Source organism: Oncorhynchus masou, chromosome 15 (assembly GCF_036934945.1).
Source record: "Oncorhynchus masou masou isolate Uvic2021 chromosome 15, UVic_Omas_1.1, whole genome shotgun sequence".
Classification (NCBI taxonomy): Eukaryota; Metazoa; Chordata; class Actinopteri; order Salmoniformes; family Salmonidae; genus Oncorhynchus; species Oncorhynchus masou.
Window position 1 is genome coordinate 37,779,484 of NC_088226.1, and position 17,065 is coordinate 37,796,548.

Below are 17,065 nucleotides of genomic sequence, written 5' to 3' on the forward strand. Positions count from 1 at the left end.
TCCCATAGAAAAACATTGGGCTAATAATGGACAGATTTTGGCGAGTGAACCCTCTTGCTTAGCCTGTTCCTCTCTGCTGAAACTACACTGACTGCGCAAAACATTAAGGACACTCTTTCCATGATACAGACTGACTAGGTGAATCCAGGTGAAAGCTATGATCCCTTATTGACGTCACTTGCTAAATCCACTTCAAATCAGTGTAGATGAAGGGGAGGAGACAGGTTAAAGAAGGATTTTTAAGCCTTGAGACAATTGAGACATGGATTGTGTATGAGTGCCATTCGGAGTTTGAAGGGGCAAGACAAATGATGTAAGTGCCTTTCAACGGGGTATGGTAATAGGTGCCAGGCACACCGGTTTGTGTCAAGAACTGCACCACTGCTGGGTTTTTCAAGCTCAACAGTTTCCCGTGTGTATCAAGAATGGTCCACCACCCAAAGGACGTCAAGCCAACTTGACACAACTGTGGGAAGCATTTGGAGTCAACATGGGCCAGCATCCCTGTGGAACTTTTTCCACACCTTGTAGAGTCCATGCCCCGATGAATTCAGGTTGTTCTGAGGGCAAAGGGGAGGGGAGGTTCAACTGAGATTGAAATGTACTAACAATAACAAGGCTATACACAGGGGATACAAGTACCGAGTCTACAGACAGAGGTTAATTGAAGTCAAGTAACATGTACATGTAGGTAGGGGTAAAGTGGCTATGCATAGATAATAAACAGCGAGTAAGAGCAGAGTAAAAAAAAGGTGGGGTCAATGCAAGACCTGGGGGTAGAAGCTGTTAAGAAGCCTTTTGGACCTACACTTGGCACTGTGTGTGTGTGTGTCCAGTTCACCAGGCCTCTGTTTGTGTGTCGAAGGATGATTAAAAGAGGTTGAGGGTTCTAGGTTGTTAAGCGTGTCATAATTTTTGTGTCTGCGTGTCTAAGTACTCTGAGTTACCGCTGCCTGTTTTACACATCTTCTCTGCCTCTTCCTCAGCTCTGCCTCATAGCCCTGGCCCTGCCAATGGCAGCCTCTACGCCAGAGTGAGGAAGAGGAGTAGTGACAAAGGAGGTGATGTTTCCCCAAGCAACCAGCGGCCCAATCCCCAGTGACCTTGCCCTGTCAGCCAGTAGTGATTCAGGCTTCTCTATTGCCTCCCAGTGGACAGGGGTTATTACTGCAGTGAGTCCCGGGAGAGGGCCCAGTGAGGACGAACGTACCCAGCAAAGGTGGCTTCTATCTGGGGTTGGCCTGGAGAAGGCTCAGCCTCCTCTGGAAGACATGACAAAGCTCCCAGCCTCCAGTAATGGAGAGGGGAAGATGGACGGTGACAAGGAAGGCTTAGGGCAGCCTGTCAACGAGGAGGCCTTGCCCAGGGAGAGGGAGACAGACATCCTGGAAGATGAAGAGTTTATCCCTGAGGCTAGCCCTGCCTTGGACAGGCATAGCTTAGCTAGCATTGGCTCATTGTCCTCTGAGAGCCTGCCTGAAGCCCAGCAATTGGTCCAGAGTGGAAGTGGATACTCCACCCCCTCCACCTACACCACCCAATCATGGGTGCAGCAGCAGCAGGCAGTTGACGCCCCAGAGGGGGAGGAGCAAACAGACCAGGGGTGGGACAGCCCTGTGGATACACCTCCTCTGATTGTTCCAGACACCTTGTCAGTTCCAGACATGCCCAATACGGGGACCAGCAGAAGAGAAGCGGTGCAGAGACGAGTGGAGGGTGGGGTGGGGGTTGAGAGGTCGCCTGTGCAGATGGACAGCGACAAACATTCCACACACACCACACATGTCCAACACAGTAAACATGCCACACACACCACACCCACACCCTTACCCTCAGGGGAACCCTGTGGGCAGGAGGAGCTTGCCTCGTTAGTAACAGACATGGATGAGTCCATCGAGCAGCTCAACCGGTTGATCCTTGACCTGGACCCCACCTTCATACCTGTCCCCACCCGACATCCCGCCCTCCCCCTGTCCCGCTCCGCCTCCCTCCACACCAATGGGATAAGCCAAACAACAATGCACGCCAACGCCAGCCAATCAGGTGAGACCATGTTAACCAGAGCAGGGTTCCATCCTTTTCATTCAAATAACATCACACTGATGAGCTAGCAATGACTTCAAATTGAACATCTGTTTGTCTAATTTGAGATACAGTAGAATCACAATAGAATCACAGGGAAAGGCTCTGTCCCTCTGTTACAGTTATGATAAAAATGCATATTAGAAGTTGATATTATTCATTTTTTTTCCTAAATTCTTACAGGTAAAACATTCAATCAGTTAAAATGAGAATCAATCACTCAATCCATCGTCAATAAAAATTCTAAAGAATCAACAATTCAAAAAATAACCAAATGGTCATCCAATCAAAAAATAATCAGAAGAATTAGTCTGTCAGTCAATCTGTCAGTCAATCCACTGTCAGTCTGTGTGTTGGGGAGGGGTGGGGTCTGGGCTGGCAATTGCTGGATGGAGGCGACAGTTGTGGTTGTGTCCTCTGCCGTCTATGGATGAATTCCCTAGTGGGGAGGCAACCGTGAACAGCCATCTGGAGTGTGTATTTCTGTTCTGATGGTAATGTCAGGGTCATGGTTTCTGGCATGACTTGGGTGATGGTGGGGGCTGTTTCTGGGACATTTTGGGTGGTGGGTTGGGCGTTGAATGTGGAAAGTTCTGGGTCTGGGACTGGTTCTGGCTTCTTCATTGTTGTTGTCTGGGTGGATGGGGTGGGGGTTAGTGGGGTTGGGTTTTTTGGCTCTTACCCTGCCTGTGTGGGAACTGGTGACAGGTTCTGAAGAAGTGGCTGCCGTTCCTGCACCGGTTACAGGGTGCAGTCCAAAGTGGGAAGGTTGTGTTTACAGCTCTTACAGATGATGGCTGTGCAGGCTGTGGCCAGATGGCCGAGTTGGCTACAGTTCATGCACAGTTTGGGCAATTATACACAGTACCAGTCAAAAGATTGGACACTCATTCCAGGGTTTTTCATAAACCACTTCGGGCTAGGGGGCAGTATTTTCACTAGAGGTCGACCGATTAATCGGAATGGCCGATTAATTAGGGCCGATTTCAAGGTTTCATAACAATCGTAAATCTGTATTTTTGGACACCGGTTTGGCCAATTTATTATTATTATTTTACACCTTTATTTAATCTTTATTTAACTAGGCAAGTCAGTTAAGAACACATTCTTACTTTCAATGACGGTGGGTTAACTGCCTCGTTCAGGGGCAGAACGACAGATTTTTACCTTGTCAGCTCGGGGGATTCAATCTTGCTACCTTACCGTTAACTAGTCCAACGCTCTAACCACCTGATTACATTGCACTCCACGAGGAGACTGTCTGTTACGCGAATGCAGTAAGCCAAGGTAAGTTGCTAGCTAGCATTAAACTTATCTCATAAAAAACAATCAATCAATCATAATCACTAGTTAACCTCACATTGGTTGATGATATTACTAATTTATCTAACGTGTCCTGCATTGCATATAATCGATGCGGTGCGTATCATTCCTCCAATGTGTACCTAGCCATAAACATCAATGCCTTTCTTAAAATCAATACACAGAAGTATATATTTTTAAACCTGTATATTTAGCTAAAAGAAATCCAGGTTAGCAGGCAACATTAACCAGGTGAAATTGTGTCACTTCTCTTGCGTTCATTGCACGCAGAGTCAGTGTATATGCAACAGTTTGGGCCACCTAATTTGACAGAAATTTACGTAATAATGACATAACATTAAAGGTTGTGCAATGTAACAGGAATATTTAGACTGATGGATGCCACCCGTTAGATAAAATACGTCAAGGTTCCGTATTTCACTGAAAGAATAAACGTCTTGTTTTCGAGATGATGGTTTCCGGATTCTACCATATTAATGACCTAAGGCTCGTATTTCTGTGTTATCATGTTATAACTAGGTCTATGATTTGATAGAGCAGTCTGACTGAGCGATGGTAGGCACCAGCAGGCTCATAGCATTCCTTCAAACAGCACTTTAGTGCATTTGCCAGCAGCTGTTTATGACTTCAAACCTATCAACTCCCGAGAATAGAGATTAGTTAGCTGGGTGCGCGCTAATAGCGTTTCAAACGTCACTTGCTCTGAGACTTGGAGTGGTTGTTCCCCTTGCTCTGCATGGGTAACGCTGCTTCGAGGGTGGCTGTTGTCGTTGTGTTCCTGGTTCGAGCCCAGGTAGGAGCGAGGAGAGGCTATACTATACTGTTACACAGACAATACTAAAGTGCCTATAAGAACATCCAATAGTCAAAGGTTAATGAAATACAAATGGTATAGAGAGAAATAGTCCTATAATTCCTATAACAACTACAACCTAAAACTTCTTACTTGGGAATATTGAAGACTCATGTTAAAAGGAACCACCAGCTTTCATATGTTCTCATGTTCTGAGCTGTCACGAATCCCGCCGAAGATGGTGCCTCTTCCCGTTCGGGCGGCGCTCGTCGTCGCCGGCCTATTAGCTGCCACCGATCCCCTTTTCTGTTTCATTTAGTTTTGTCTGATTAGTTGCACCTGTTTCTTGTTTAGGTTTTGGTTTTGTGCTATTTAAACCCGGTAGGCCCGACGGCTTTTGTGCGGGCTTGTTTTCTGTTATTTGTGTGTGATTTCTGTGGAAGTATTTTGTTCTCGAACCGTTTCGTCCTGTTGTTTTGGACTGGGTCTTATTGTTTTGGAAATAAACATTCCACATATCAACTACTCTGCTCTCTGCGCCTGACTCCTCCACCCACTACTTCTAGAAGTACATGACATGAGCAAGGAACTTAAATGTTAGCTTTCTTACATGGAACAAATTGCACTTTTACTTTCTTCTCCAACACTTTGTTTTTGCATTATTTTAACCAAATTGAACATGTTTCATTATTTTTTTGAGGCTAAATTGGTTTTATTGATGTATTATATTAAGTTAAAATTAGTGTTCATTCAGTATTGTTGTAATTGTCATTATTACAAAAAAAAGGCATATTAATCGATATCAGCTTTTTTGGTCCTCCAATAATCGGTAGCGGTATTGGTGTTGAAAAATCATAATTGGTCAACCTCTAATTTTCACGTCCGGATGAAAATAGCGTGCCCAAAGTAAACTGCCTGCTACTCAGGCCCGCAAGCAAGGATATGCATATTATCAGATAGAAAACGCCTTGAGGTTTCTAAAACGGTTTGAATAATGTCTGTGAGTATAACAGTACTGATTTGGCAGGCAAAACCCTGAGCACAATCCATCCAGTGATTTTTTTTTTGCTCAATCTGTTTTCCATTAGGTTTCTATGGCAATCCTTTTTTAATAGAAATATGCTTGCAGGTCCTATGGCTTCCACTAGATGTCAAAAGTCTTTAGAAATTGGTTGATGTTTTTCCTTTGAGAAATGAAGAAGTAGCCTTGTTATTTCAATGTGTCACTCCAGGTACACTTTAATGTTTTGTTGCGCGGGACCTGGAACGTGCTTCACTTTGTTTTCATCTGGTATTGAGCACAGTATTTCCCGTCTTAAATATTATTGATTATTTATGTTTTAGGATACATACATTTGGATTAGGAATGTGGTTTGAAATGTTTGGACCAAGTTTACAGGTAACTTATTAGATACTTTGTAGGCATGTTGGGCGAGTTGGAACCGGTGTTCTTCTGAATCAAACGCGCCAAATAAATTGACATTTTGGGGATATAAAGAAGCGATTTATTGAACATAGAGACCATTTGTGATGTTTATTGGACATTTTGGAGTGCCAACATAAGAAGATCTTCAAAGGTAAGGCATGAATGATATCGTTATTTCTGACTTTTGTGTAGCACCTGCCTGGTTGACATCTGATCTTCATGTGTTGTTACGCTGGGCGCTGTTCTCAGATAATCTCATGGTCTGTTTTCACTGTAAAGCCTTTTTGAAATCTGACACTGCGGCTGGATTAACAATAAATTAATCTTTAAACCGATGTATAACACTTGTTTGCTTTAGGAATTCTTATTATGAGTATTTCTGTTTTTTAATTTGGCGGCTGCAATTTCACTGGGTGTTGTCAAATCAATCCCTCTAAAGGGATTGGCGAGAGAAGGGGTCCATAAGAAGTTCATTTGTACTATTTTCTACATTACATAATAATTGTGAAGACATCGGAACTATGAAATAACACATATGGAATCATGAAGTAACCAAAAATATTTGAAACAAATCAAAATATATTTTATATTTGTGATTTTTCAAAGTAGCCACACTTTGCCTTGATGACAGCTTTGCATACACTTGGCATTCACTCAACCAGCTTCATCAGGTAGTCACCTGGAATCCACAAATGTACTTTTAAGGCACACCTGTTAATTGAAAATGTATTCTAGGTGGGTACCTCATGAAGCAGGTTGAGAGAATGCCAAGAGTGTGCAAAGCTGTCATCAAGGCAAAGGGTGGCTACTTTGAAGAATCTCAAATATAAAATAAATGTTGATTTGTTTAACACTTTATTGTTTACTACATGATTCCATATTTGTTATTTCATTGTTTTGATGTATTCACTATTATTCTTCAATGTATAAAAAAGTACAAATTAAGAAAAACCCTGGAATGAGTAGGTGTGTCCAAACTTTGGACTGGTATTGTATATGGCACAACTGTCAATTTGTTGGCATTAAACTTCTTATGGCTGCAGTGGCAGTATTGAGTAGCTTGGATGAAAGGTGCCCAGAGTAAACGGCCTGCTCCTCAGTCTCAGTTGCTAATATATGCATATTATTATTAGTATTGGATAGAAAACACTCTAAATTTTCTAAAACTGTTTCAATGATGTCTGTGAGTATAACATAACTCATATGACAGGAAAACACCTGAGAAGAATTCAAAACAGGAAGTGAAAAATCTGAGGTTAGTATATTTTCAACCCAGGCCCTATTGAACTCACATTGGGATATGAATGAAGTTGCACTTCCTACGGCGTCCACTAGATGTCAACCGTCTTTAGAAACTTGAATGAGGCTTCTACTGTGTTGTGGGACTGAATAAGAGCTGAATGAGTCAGGTTACTGGCAGAGATCCATTTCCTGGTTACGCGCATTCCACATGATATCGCCCTGCATTCCGTTGCTCCTCTAGTAGACACAAAGGAATTCTCCGGTTGGAACTTTATTGAAGATTTATGATAAAAACATCCTAATGATTGATTCTGTACTTAGTTTGAAATGTTTCTTCGACCTGTAATATAACTTTTTTAAGTTTTTGTCCGAAGTAATGCATGAGCGTTTGGATATGTGTACCTAACGCTAACAAAAGTAGCTACTTGGACATAAATAACTGACATTATCGAGCAAATCAAGCATTTATTGTGGAACTGCGATTCCTGGGAGTGCATTCTGATGAAGCTCATCAAAGGTAAGGGAATATTTATAATGTGATTTCTGGTTTCTGTTGACAGCTAATTTGATTGTTTTTCTGAGCGCCTTCCCAGATTATTGCCAAGGTTGCTTTTTCCGTAAAAAAAAATTGAAATCTGACACAGCGGTTGAATTAAGGAGAGATATATCTATAATTCCATGTGTATAACTTGTAGTATCATCTACATTTATGATGAGTATTTCTGTTGAATCGATGTGGCTATGCAAAATCACTGGATGTTTTTGAAACTAGTGAACGTAACGTGCCATTGTAAACTCTGATTTTTTAAATAAAAATGTGAATTTTATCAAGCAAAACATACACGTATTGTGTAACATGAAGTCCTATGAGTGTCATCTGATCAAGATCATCAAAGGTTAGTGATTAATTTTATCTCTGTTTGTGCTTTTTGTGACTCCTCACTTTGGCTGGAAAATGGCTGTGTTTTTCTGTGACTTGGTGGTGACCATACATAATTGTATGTGGTGCTTTCGCTGTAAATCCTATTTGAAATCGGACACTGTGGTGGGATTAACAACAAGATTACCTTTAAAACGGTATAAAATACATGTATGTTTGAGGAATTTTAATTATGATATTTCTGTTGTTTTGAATTTGGCGCCCTGCACTTTCACTGGCTGTTGTCATATCATCCCGTTAACGGGATTGCAGCCCTAAGAAGTTTTAAATGAAACTGGTATATTTTTTTATTCATCACAAATTTCTTAATGAATTTTGGTCTTTAATGCAAGGCCGACAGACTAGTTCTTTACTTTTCCCCTCTTCCACTTGCCTCTTCCATTTTTATGTTAATGCTGCATTTAGTTGGTTGTAATTTTGGATAGAGCAGTCATTTCCATATATTTTTGTTAGCTGCATGTGTGACATAACTCCACCAGTCCTATTTATGATATAATTTACAAAGATTATACCTTTTTTAAACAAAATGCTTCCTTATGGGCCCTTCCCATCAATAAAGAGGAAAAATAGAAAACATGTTCACATAAATGCGCTATATAGATATTAATATTAAGTGATATCCGTATCGCCCTTAGACTACACCACTGCTGTTGTCCTTACCTCCAAGTGTTTATTCAAGTTGGATGTATAATCTTTGGATGCCGATAACAGTCACACCGTTGGAAGACATAGCTTGGACTGTTTCCTACAAAAACCTATTCCTGCTCGTTTCCCACGATCCAGCCAACGCATTTGGTGTGTCATCGTAGTGGTCTATGACTTGTGTTCAGACTCGCTCAGGTGGAACAAACTTAAACATGCAACTGTTTTCAATGCTGATTTGAATGTCATTGAGAAAACAGAAGTGTCCCCAAATTCTTTTCTCAAACATCCTTTTTTAATTTATAAGAAATCATAGAAGTGCTCATCTAGTTTTTCAATAGTATCTGTAATCAAATTACTATATTTTTGCTGGTAACGTAATGGATTACAGTTACAGTTTTATGTAACGGATTACATGTAATCCGTTACTCCCAAACCCTGACAGTACAGCTCTTCAGTTACAGTACATATTTACATTGGAATCCCTCAGAAACATACTGTACAACAGTCCTCTGACTGTCTGTCTGTCTGTCTGTCATGATGCCAGAGGCCAGGCTAAAGAAAATAAAGCTGTGCCAGCTTTCAGCTGTTTAGACAGAGAGCTGAACCGCAGGTAGTTGAGTTAATCATAGTTTGGTTTGGTTTGGGTATGTTCTCCTAGCAGAGTTCACTACTTCCAATACAGACATGCTTTATTCACCTTTGTCCTCTGTTTGCTGAGTGGGTGTAAAAGTTTGACTTAAACCAGTAATTGGAACTTTTATATAAGCACTGTAAAACCAGGTTCTCATAGGTACAGTACAGTAACTGACTTAAACTAATCTTTTGAAGTGACTGGAAGAAATGTCTTCACAGCTAGGATTATATGTAGCAGTGCCTAAGAAAACCTAGCTGTATTCGTTGCAGTTGGAACTGTACTGTATGTATCAGGACAAGGGGATAATGTGACAAACAAACTGGTGTAATGACAATTAAGTAGATGTGAACTGTGAACTGTGTGTGTGTGTGTGTCTCCTGCCTTAGGTACCTGAATTTTGCAACCCTGCTTTGCAGGCCTTTATCTGGCACCTGTATTAGGGTAAAGCTTGGCATCAAAATAAGACCTTATGAGACATGTAATGTATTGTCGTTTGTGGTTTCCAAAAATCTTTACAGGTAAAAGGTCAAATATGTTCAAATTCAGTCATCATTATTTGAAAATTCTGAGTCTGAGCTGGCAGTTGCTGGATGAAGGTGACAGTTGTGGTTGGTCGGTGCTATGTCCAGGGTTGGTGCTGGTGTTGGGGCTGGAAGTTGTGTTGGTTCTAGTGTGACGAGTTAAATGAGTGAAAAGGGAAATTGGTTGCAAAAGCCAGAGCCAATTTGTGTCTGCAGGCAGGTGTTGTGACAGAGAGAGAGTTTTACATTTTGTATAGATATGCGATATACATTTTAAAATAAATTCCCAATATAGTTGACCTATTTATTGTCCTATCATGATAGAACGATCCCCGATCCTATATCCTAGACACGCACACACTAAGAAGGAGTCCTTATCTGTTTTATAGGCCTACTGCAAGTAGCCTATATGCAGCCAAGACAGAAAGATGAACATGGTCAGAGACCCACTAAAGCAGCACCGCCCACTCAAGTGTCTGAGCCTGCCTGGCAGGGTTGGTCCTATAAAGCCAAAGCCCCCAGATGGATGAGCATAATATCGCTCAAAGCCACTGATGAGAACCTTGATGACCTCGTACCATGCCGGTGGGGATTCTGGTGGAGTACCCCCACCCAGTGGCAGTGCTGGCAACACTACAGTAGCTGCAGTAACCCTTTGGGATGAGGTCGTACTCGGAAAAATAGAGAGGGGCAAATTATTGTGGCCCTGCCGTCACAAAATCATAGAGTGGTCTGACTGCACTGGGGTGATTGGAAAAATGGTCACAACGGGGGACCAATTTGAGTGTTTGTCGGAGGAAAGGGGTGTCCGAGTTCCATAAGCTAGGACTAGACAGTGGTTAATCAAATCTCCCAATTCTTGCTCAATTTGACATGCCTTCTCAAACAGCTACAACTCTAAACGCATTCACACATCAAGTCTCCTCTTGAGTTGGGCTCGGGGTTGGAACAACTGTTGAACATCTGAGCTTGTGGTTGTTTTTTGGGGGAGGGGTGGAGAGAGTGTGTGTATGTATCCCACATATGTTGCTATGGGGTAATGATGTTAGGAACAGGGTAGGATGATTCACAATAATTGTTTGACAAAATAATAATTGCTTGCCGAAAATGTAATTTTTGTAATGTCATTCCTAGTTATTGGTAACAATCCTTCATAGGAAGGTCCTACATTATTACACATACTATTTGTTAATTGTGGAAACAAACTAAGATTAAGCAATCATTTTCTACATAATATATATATATATATATAGTTTTTAAAACTACATACAGCATAATCAAGGTGTGGGCATTGGAAAATGCTTTTGGCTGTTGATCTGCTTCTTTTCTCTAGCTTGCATAGTGTGCTCTTTTCAAAGAACGGGTCCCAGTCTCTGGGGGGCCCTGGTATCTAGGTGGGCAGGGGTGGTCTGCCGGTCAATTTGGAAGACAACCCATCTTGTGATGCGGGGAGGTTTTAGCGGGTAGTGGAGAAGAATTGGAGGTTTACTCAGTCGCAATGAAAATATCATGTTACAGCTATATGGACACTCAATCATCATGGTACTTTTTTAATGGTAAGTTTACAAACATATATTATGATAAATGGAATTGAAGCTTGTATCTCATTAAGGCAAATGGTGAAATGTGTATAGCCAGTTGTAATTGTAATGGCTTTGCAGATAATAAAAAAAGCACGATCAGTATTTACCTGGCTAAAAGATAAGGAATATAATATCTACTCCAATGAGCAAAGAAACTCGAAAGAGGTGATGATATTAATTAAGGATAATTTCATCCAAATGTGTAAGTGTACTACATTACTTAATGGATCACAAAGAAAGACTGACGGTGAAGTGGACAAACTAGGTATTTATATCCCAAAGAAATACATTCTCACTACAATACATTTGAATAGAACATTAGCAAAAATAGATGACATATTGATACCATGGAAAGGCAAATACCTGTCTGTTTGTGGAAAGATCACCCTGATTAACTCTTTAGTCATATACTAGTTTACCAAGTTGCTTATGGACCTGCCTACACCTAACATCTTGTTTTTTAAATTATATGACAGCTATGCCATGCAGGTTGCAAAATAGTTGGGAGAGATTTTCATTGTACCGATTCGATGGCACATGGTTTATGAACTGAAACACAAAATGATGCTGGATTCAAAGCTTAGATTTTTTACATTTAAATTATTATACAAAATGGTTAAAACAAATATAAATGTCATATATATGGGGGATACAACCATCCCAGCTCTGCAGATTTGTTCTTCTAAGGGACGGAATCATTAGATTACATTAGATCACTAGATCACCCATATGTAGTTTGTTTTTGGTCGCAGGTTCGGGAATGGGTGAAGATTTGTAACATTTACTTGGAGATAACTCTGCAAATAACACTCCTGGGTGACTTGGAAAGTCATAGTCAATCGATCAATAACATAATAATACTGTCAGCAAAGAAAAATCTTTAATTTACAATCTGTAGAAACTATGAGAATATATTTATTTTTTAAACTTTTGTGAAAAATCACAACACAATTTAACAATATATGGGGGACTAAAACTAACAAAATATACTGTAAATAAAATGTATATAGTATGTATCAGCCTGAAGTAGAAGCCTAAGTAGTGTTGTCCATTAATTCACTCCAATCAGAGAGGGATGATAGGGTTGGGGGGGAAATAAAGAAGGAAATAATAAAACATTTGTGCATTACCAGTCAAAAGTTTGCACACACCTACTCATTCATATGTTTATTATACATTGTAGAATAATAGTGAAGACATCAAAACTATGAAATTAAACATATGGGATCATGTAGAAACCAAAAAAGTGTTAAACAAATCCAAACCTATTTTTGATTTTAGAATTTTCAAAGTAGCCACCCTTTGCCTTGATGACAGCTTTGCACACTCTTGGCATTCTCTCAACCAGCTTCACCTGGAATGGTTTTCCAAAAGTCTTGAAAGAGTTCCCACATATGCTTAGCACTTGTTGGCTGCTTTTCCTTCACTCTGCGGTCCAACTCATCCCAAACCATCTCAATTGGGTTGAGATTGAGTGATTGTGGAGGCCAGGTTATCTGATGCAGCAATCCATCACTCTCCTTCTTGGTCAAATAGCCCTTACACCGCCTGGAGGTGTGTTGGGTCATTGTCCTATTAAACAATAATTGTTAGTCCCACTAATCAAAAACCAGATGGGACCAAACCATAGCGCTGCAAAATACAGGTTAAGTGTGCCTTGAATTCTAAATAAATCACTGACAGTGTCACCAGCAAAGCACCCCCAGACCATCGTCCTTCATGCTTCACGGTGGGAACCACACATGGAGAGATCATCCGTTCACTTATATGGAGGTTGGAACCAAAAATCTCAAATTTGGACTCATCAGTCCAACGGACCCATTTCCACGGGTCATTGCTTGTGTTTCTTGGCCCAATCAAGTCTATTTTTCTTATTGGTGTCCTTTAGTAGTTCTTTCTTTACAGCAATTGGACCATGAAGGCCTGATTCATGCAGTCTCCTCTGAACAGTTGATGTTGAGATATGTCTGCTACTGGAACTCTGTGAAGCATTTATTTTGGATGTAAATTTCTAAGGCTGGTGACTAATGAACTTGTCTTCTGCCGCAGAGATAACTCTGGGTTTTCCTTTACTGTGGCGGTCCTCACGAGAGCTCGTTTCATCATAGCGCTTGATGGTTTCTGCGACTGCACTTGAAGAAACTTTCAAAGTTTTAGAAATGTTCCGTATTGACTGACCTTCATGTCTTAAAGTAATAATGGACTGTCACTTCTCTTTGCTTATTTGAGCTGTTCTTGACATAATATGGACTTCATATTTGACCAAATATGACTATCTTCTGTAAACCACCCATACCTTGTCACAACACAACTGGCTCAAATGCGTCAAGAAGGAAAGAAATTCCACAAATTAACTTTTAACAAGGCACACCTGTTAATTGAAAAGCATTGTGGGTGACGACCTCATGAAGCTGGTTGAGAGAATGCCAAGAGTGTGCAAAGCTATCATCAAGGCTAAGGGTGGCTACTTTAAAGAATCTCAAATCTAAAATATACATATTTGATTTGTTTAACACTTCTTTGGTTACTGCATGATTCCATGTGTTATTTCATATTTTAGATGTCTTCACTATTATTCTATAATGAAGAAAATGGTACAAATTTAAGAAAAACCCTATAATGTTCATAAAAAGGCTGCAAGCAAAAACACACATGATCTATTCTCTCTGTTTCTCTCTCTCTCTGTGTCTCTATCTTTCTGTCTTCAGGCTGGAAGCACAGACAGGCCAGTGATGTCACAGATTACCCAGGGTTCCATAGTCCGGGTTGGAGCGGAGCCCAGACGTTCCAGAACTCTCTGATCTTCAGGCCCAACCTTCTTCCCTCCCAGGTATACACACACAACACCTCAACTTACCCACCTCCCAGTTAAACACACCACCCCCTACTGGTTACACACCTGCTAAACACCATAATACGCAATAGTCATGGGTATGCTAGGAGTTCTTTTCCTTGGTCATGATCATGCGGTTAGTAAAAACACCTGGCTATGTCCATGGTTAATCTATGTGTCACGCTCTGACCTTAGATAGCTCTGTTTTCTTTATATTTTTTGGTTAGGTCAGGGTGTAATGAGGATGGGCATGCTAGTTTTCGTATTGTCTAGGGTTTTGTATGTCTAGGGGTTTTGTAGGTCTAGGTAATATGTATGTCTATGGTGGCCTGATATGGTTCCCAATCAGAGGCAGCTGTTTATCGTTGTCTCTGATTGGGGATCATATTTAGGTAGCCATTTCCCATTTTGTGGTTGTAGGTTCTTGTTCTATGTTTAGTTGCCTGTCTGCACTACTCATATTAGCTTCACGGTTTGTTTGTTATTTAGTTTGTTTATTCATTCATTCATTCATTCAGTGTTCATTCTTAAATCAAGAAGAATGCTGCACATTGGTCTCATTCATATGATGAACGTGACACTATGTTGAATTCCATTCAAAATACAGTAGTTCATGTTTGTGTTGGTGTGAAGCAGCAGAACTGTGGTGGTCAGGCTGTTTTGTCTGAATTGCTGAGATTCCTGGTTTGTGTCCCAAATGGCACCCTACTACATATACATATAAAGTGCGCTATTTTAACCAGAGCCCTCTGCATTCCCTGGGAAAAGTAGTGCACTATAATGGGAATAAGGTACCATTTGGGATGCAACTCTCACACCTATTCTCATGGCAGGGCAGCATGAATAGCAAGTACAGTCACACACAGATCACAAGTCTGCCCGGCATGTGTGTGTGTTTACAGCGTGGCCGTCTCTACAGGATGGAGGACTATGAAGGACAGACTCCAGTGACGGAGAGCTGTGACATCGTCCCACCCACACCAGCATTTCCTGTTTCTCCTCCAACGCCCTATGGTAAGAGACAGCGAATAAAACAATTAAGGTGTGTGTGTGTGTGTGTGTTATTATATCATATCTGATCAGACATCTTCTCTCTTCCCCAGTGAAAAGTTGTCCAGTTGTCTCTTACATGAGGCATAGCAAGGGACAGTGGGAGATGAGCAGAACATCACAAGGTACATTTATACTCTGTGTGTGTGTGTGTGAGCGAGAGAGTGAGAGAGAAGAGAGAAAGATTTTCCTGCTTGGTTGTAAAGAACACCCAGTGTAAACCCAAACCTTTGAGTTGTGATTAATGCTGGACAGAGTTCAGAGGCAGGGTGGAATCCTTAAGTGGTACGCATAATCCATTATACTTTCATTATTATGCCCCCACTTTGCCCTCTGAACCTGGCCTCTCCACTGCTGATGTGCACATGGTTGCATTTTCTAATAGCGAATGATGGGCATGAGGGATTTGTCTAAGGTCACTAACCCGTAGGGCTCTGGTAGCCTAGCGTTTAAGAGCGTTGGGTTAGTACACAAGGTTGCTGGTTTGACTCCCCGAGCGACTATGTGAACAATCTGTTGTTGTTCCTGTAAGTCACTCTGGTTAAGAGTAAGAGTTTCTGCTAAATTACAAAAATGTTACTGTAGATAGGAGTTTTGTGAGATGGCATTGGTATTCATTGTCCTGTTTAGGATGTTTTAGTTTGGGACAAACCAGAGGTAATGGGGAAATAAAGAGATCATTCTCATTCTATCCCATTGACAGAAGCCAGTCCAGCTGATACTGTAAATCATGGTATAATTAACCCACTGTGCAGAGATGAAGTGACTTCTGTTGGCAGGATGCCCACATACAAAAGAACTACAGTTCAGTGGCCACGCATGACTCCAACAACATCATTAAGTTTGCCGACAGCACAACGGTGGTGGGCCTGATCACCGACGACAATTAGACATCATACAGGGAGGAGGTCAGAGACCTGGCATTGTGGTACCAGGACAACAACCTCTCCCTCAATGTTGAGAAGACAAAGGAGCTGATCTTGGACCACAGGAAACAGAGGGCTGAGCACGCCCCAATTCACAACAATGGGGCTGTAGTGGAGCGGGTCGAAATGTTGAAGTTCCTTCACTAAGGATCTATCACATCCAAACACATCAACACAATTGTGAAGATGGCACAACAACGCCTCTTCCCCCTCAACAGGCTGAAAAGAGTAAAAACAGCTGCACCATCGAGAGCATCTTGACTGGCTGCATCACTGCTTGGTATGGCAACTGCTTGGCATCTGACCGCAAGGCGCTACAGAGTGTAGTATGTACAGCCCAGTACATCACTGGGACTGATCTCCCTGCCATCCACGACCTCTATACCATGCGGTGTCAGAGGAAAGACCAACAAATTGTCAAAGACTCCAGCCACCCAAGCCACAGACTGTTCTCTCTGTGCACACACACACACACACACACCACATACGCTGCTGCTAGTCAGTTTAACCCTACCTACTGTATATGTACAGTACATATCTACCTCAAAGACCTTGTACCCCTGCACATCGACTCGATACTAGTACTCCCTGTTTATAGCCATGTTATTTTCTACTCCCTATATACAGCCATTTTATTTTACTCTTCATTTGTATTCATTATTCATAGAACCCTTAGCTGGACCGCCTCCATGGCCATAAAAGTAAATATGTGACCCCTGACCTTCAAGAATGCATTGGAGGAAACAGATTGCAGAGGCTCTGTAGAAGACAATGCAGAGTGGTCAGTGAGAGGAAGGGGAGGGGGGCCTACCTACCTAGACAGAGGGAATACTCTCTCTCTCTCTCTCTCTCTATCCCTCCCTCTATAAAATGCGTACTCTAGCAGTGTCACACCAAGTCAGTAGCGAACAAATAACTATTTTCCAATGAGGAGTGGAGTGCAGTGTAGCATAGGAATGGGACACGGTTTGTCTCTGTGTTCTGTTCCAGTTCCTAAATGACTTCACTCACGACCACAGAAGTTTAACCAGAGAACACACTGCTGCCTTACAACAGAGTTAATAGTC

The 17,065-nt window shown here is 41.4% G+C and overlaps 1 protein-coding gene across 1 annotated transcript in view; it reads left to right on the top strand.

Annotated features, from left to right (window-relative positions):
* Positions 1 to 17,065, top strand: part of LOC135556215 (tensin-3-like) — an 84,726-nt gene that overhangs the window by 10,524 nt on the left and 57,137 nt on the right. The window contains exons 3-6 of the mRNA XM_064989223.1: positions 987 to 2,043; positions 13,898 to 14,019; positions 14,925 to 15,036; positions 15,126 to 15,197. Coding sequence (XP_064845295.1) covers positions 1,065 to 2,043; positions 13,898 to 14,019; positions 14,925 to 15,036; positions 15,126 to 15,197 — 1,285 coding nt within the window. The 5' untranslated portion in view covers positions 987 to 1,064. The remainder of the gene's footprint in view (positions 1 to 986; positions 2,044 to 13,897; positions 14,020 to 14,924; positions 15,037 to 15,125; positions 15,198 to 17,065) is intronic.